This window comes from Alosa alosa, chromosome 22, assembly GCF_017589495.1.
Source record: "Alosa alosa isolate M-15738 ecotype Scorff River chromosome 22, AALO_Geno_1.1, whole genome shotgun sequence".
Classification (NCBI taxonomy): domain Eukaryota; kingdom Metazoa; phylum Chordata; class Actinopteri; order Clupeiformes; family Clupeidae; genus Alosa; species Alosa alosa.
In genome coordinates, this window is record NC_063210.1 from 25116393 (window position 1) to 25120501 (window position 4109).

General features: G+C 49.9%; 1 protein-coding gene across 1 annotated transcript in view; it reads right to left on the reverse strand.

Moving 5' to 3' along the window:
* Positions 1–1602: 1602 nt before the first annotated feature.
* Positions 1603–4109, reverse strand: part of pdgfbb (platelet-derived growth factor beta polypeptide b) — a 16268-nt gene continuing 13761 nt past the window's right edge. The window contains exons 8-10 of the mRNA XM_048232758.1: positions 3371–4109; positions 2884–3147; positions 1603–2120 (exon numbers count right to left, since the gene is read on the reverse strand). The exon at positions 3371–4109 is cut by the window's right edge and continues 130 nt beyond it. Of these exons, the coding sequence (XP_048088715.1) occupies positions 2909–3147; positions 3371–4109 (978 nt within the window). The 3' untranslated portion in view covers positions 1603–2120; positions 2884–2908. The remainder of the gene's footprint in view (positions 2121–2883; positions 3148–3370) is intronic.

Below are 4109 nucleotides of genomic sequence, written 5' to 3' on the forward strand. Positions count from 1 at the left end.
ACCTCTCTTATTTCTCACCGTGCGGGTCCGTCTACAGTCCATCAACGCTGGAGCTCATTGCTGCCACTTGTCGATTTCAGATGCACGTTTGAGAAACGCCTGGTAGAAGCAGCTGCCTAGCCACTGTGCCCTTGCTTCTCACCATGCTATAGCACCACGGCTCCCGGATGACCCCTCTTAGACCATGCTATAGCACCCACGCGGCTCCCAGGATAGCCCGGCCCTCTTATCAGACTGGCCCTCAATAGCCACTGGCCCTCTTATTTCCAGAGCCAACTGACCCCTCTTAATTCTCAATCTGCTTCCCAGATAGCCAGAACCCATTTCTCATGGCCACTCCCTCTTATTTCTCAGAACGGAGTCGTCTACAGTCCCAGATCAGAACCCATTTCAGATGCAGTCCTAGGATGCTTCAAACGCCATTCTGGCAGATCAGAACCCAATCTAGCCCAGATCAGGGCAATCCAGCCCCAGATCAGAACCCAATCCATCAGAACCCAATCCATCCCCAGATCAGAACCCAATCTAGCCCAGATCAGAACCCAATCAGTCCTAGATCAGAACCCCAAGAACCCAGTCCCCAGATCAGAACCCAATGCAGCCCTTAATCAGTCCAATAGATCAGAACCCAATCCAGCCCCTAGATTAGACCCCAATCCATCCCCAGATCAGAACCCAATCCATCCCTAGATCAGAACCCAATCAGTCCAGATCAGGGGCAGTCCGTCGCATAAAGGCCCAAGGTCAGCTCCTGCTCCATATTTGGGTCACACTTCACTTGGGTAGTCCACCCACAGATTAGTCCGACAGATGCTCAGATTATCAACAAGCTACCTGTTCTTAACTACAGATTATCAACAAGCTATCTGTTCAAAAACTCAGATTATCAACAAGCTATCTGTTCTTAAATACAGATTATCAACAAGCTATCTGTTAAAACTACAAATTACCATTACATTTAAGGTTAGGGGTTAGAATTGATTAAGCTAATGTTCAGTAATTGTTCAACACTAGTTTAACATACAGAACTTGAATCTTAATGGAATGACCTGTTAAACATCTCTGTGGGTGGACTCTCCAAGTGAATTGTTACCTTTTTTAGTCCACGAAACATACAGCTGCCTTAAGCTACACAAATACTACCTTTAGTATATCTTTAGTGATGTTTCCAGTGTTTTGATTGATTTAAATAACACATTACACAAAAACAAAAGAACAACAGTTTTACATATGAAGTTGAGTTTGCAGGTGAGTTGTTTATGCTTATGTTTATCTTTAGGCGTATGTTATATGTATATTATGTATTATGTCTTATAATATGTTTTTCCCTTTCACCCTTTTTGTCCATCATGTTTGCAGCATCTCAACGCATACACATTCAGTCCAAAAGTCCGAACCAATTGATCCCAGATCAGACCAACACTTTAGTCAAAATGGATCTTTGACATCCTCATCCACTGCTCAGGTCTGGCAGTCACATGACTTGTGTGGTCATCGTAGGCAGAGTGGACGGCCAGAGTGGGTAGAGACTGTGCTGACATGAAAAGTCAACGACAAGTCCATGTGTGTTGTTAGACTGTGATGTTTGAATTCACACAGAACTTAACTGATTTGACTTTAATGGCATGAAGCACTTTTCTAGTCACTCTAACATTGAAGGTTGATTTATCAGTTCCTCGGGTTGACTTCCTGTGTCTATTTCACGCCCCATCGTCAGCTGAGGGAGGCAGAGCGGAACCTGATGCATTCTTTAGCCACTGCAAACATTCCAGTGTTCCAGTTTCAGAGAGAGGATCATGGGAGTTGTAGTTCATTGTTTACACTGCCTCACAGGGAAGGTTTCATCCAAGACTCAAGAGGTTGAGTGAAGCTGAGGGTCACGCCATGGCAGTTTTAGTACTGAGTGGCCCCCTGCTTCACTGGCATGGTCAGTGAACTGGACGTCCGATTATGGGGCCCAGTGGAGGCGTGTTAGTGCTGTTGTTTGGGCAGGTCACAAGAAACAAGTGGACAACATGAACATGAAAACACATACGAGTGGAGGAAGAGCCCCCAGCGCCTCTCTGCCTCCGAGACCACCTAGGACTGGACCGAACCGGACTGGGCCACCAGGCGGCACCCTGCAAGAGAGAGATGTAAGGACAGGGACTCATGAGTCATGTCACAAAGAGTCTGTAGACTATACCAGAGTATCACACACACACACACACACACACACACACAGACATCGAACACAAACACACTCACACACACACACACACACATCAGAGGTGTATTAAAATTTGGAAAAGAGTGGCGAATGTTCGTGGTGAACATGTTTTCTTTGAACAGTTAAATTTGAACGATTTGGTGTTAACATTCCATTGTAATGGTAAACTCATTAAACTCACGTCCAGTTCCACTGTATGTGCACTGCGGAGAACTACCTACTTAGACTGTTAGCGATTGTTCGCAAACGTTCACCGAAAACTCCAGGCTAACGGAAAACTGTTTGCAAACGTTCGCCTATATTTTCGAATTTGAACGCACCTCTGGTCTGAGGGTCTACATGATGACCTTACCAGAGTGTGTGTGGTGTGTGTGTGTGTGTGTGTGTGTGTGTGTGTGTGTGTGTGTGTGTGTGTGTGTGTGTGTGTGTGTGTGTGCAACTCACCAGAGTGTGTGTGAGTGTGTGTTGTCTACATGAGCCCATCACCAGAATGTATGTGAGTGGGTGTGTGTGTGTGTGTGTGTGTGTGTGTGTGTGTGTGTGTGTGTGTGTGTGCAACTCACCAGAGTGTGTGTGAGTGTGTGTTGTCTACATGAGCCCATCACCAGAATGTATGTGAGTGGGTGTGGGTGTGTGTGTGTGTGTGTGTGTGTGTGTGTGTGTGTGCAACTCACCAGAGTGTGTGTGAGTGTGTGTTGTCTACATGAGCATGGCTCTCATGGCTGCCTTGCTGATGCGGTTCCTGTGCTTCCTCCTCCGTCTCTGGGGGTGTGGGGGGGGGAGGGGCCTGGGCGGCGCTCTGGGCCGCTGTGCAACTGCCGTTGTTGTCGTCGCCGTGGTGGCCGTTGCTGTGGACGCCGTGGTTGCCGTGGTGGTCGTTGCTGTGGACGTGGTGGTTGCCGTGGTGGTCGTTGCCGTGGACGCTGGAGCAGTAGTGTCTGTCAGAGGGGAATGAAAAACAAAGTTGTTGGAAATGCCACATGATACGAACACATCACATTCATATCCATTTGACTACTCTGAATACAGATGATGATGTGTGTGTGTGTGTGTGTGTGTCTCTGTGTGTGTGTGTGTCTCTGTGTGTGTGTGTATCTCTGTGTGTGCGTACGTGCGTGTGTGTGTGTGTGTGTGTGTGTGTGTGCGCGTGCGCGTGCGTACCTGTCCTGATAGTGGTTCTGTGATGCTGTGTGTGTGTGTGCTGCTGTTGTTGGAGGAGCTGCTTCTCCTCATCAAGCCTGCGGTGGAGCAACAGCAGCTCCCTCTTCTCCTCCTCCAGCGGCTCCCGCACCTCCTCCCCCAGTCTGCCCTCCGGCGTCTCGTTCCCTGTGGGCCTGTGATTGGTCAGCTCCGTGGGGGCGGGCCCCTGCTCCCTCCCCTGATTGGCTTCTAGCGTGGGATTGTCCTTGCGCTCGCCACTCTGATTGGTTACCTCCGTGAAGCCGAGTCTCTGTCCACCAGTCTGATTGGTGCGTACGGCTTCGTGATTCTGATTGTCGTATTCTGATTGGTTAAGCTTAAGCCTGTGGCTAGGTGTGTGCTTCTGATTGGCTGCAGCGGCCATCTTGCTCAGGTCGTAGCGGTGCTGGATTGGGTGGTGGATCTGTGTCTCCACCCCTCCCCTGGTGAGGTCCGCCTCTGGTCTTCCGTCTGACGGAGTCTTTGGACGGTGCTGCGGGTGGCCAGTTGAGCTCTCGACAGCGGCGAATGTGTCGCCACGGTGACCCCATCCTCCCTCACCGTCCCCGTGGTGATGACCTCTGACTGACTCCCCACGTCCGTCCACCACTGACACAGTCTCATTACGACTTCCCTGCCGCTGCTGCCCTTTCCCATGATGCACTCTGTCGGGAAGCAGGAAGTCCGCTCGCCCCTCGTCCCACCTGAGGGGGATCTTCGG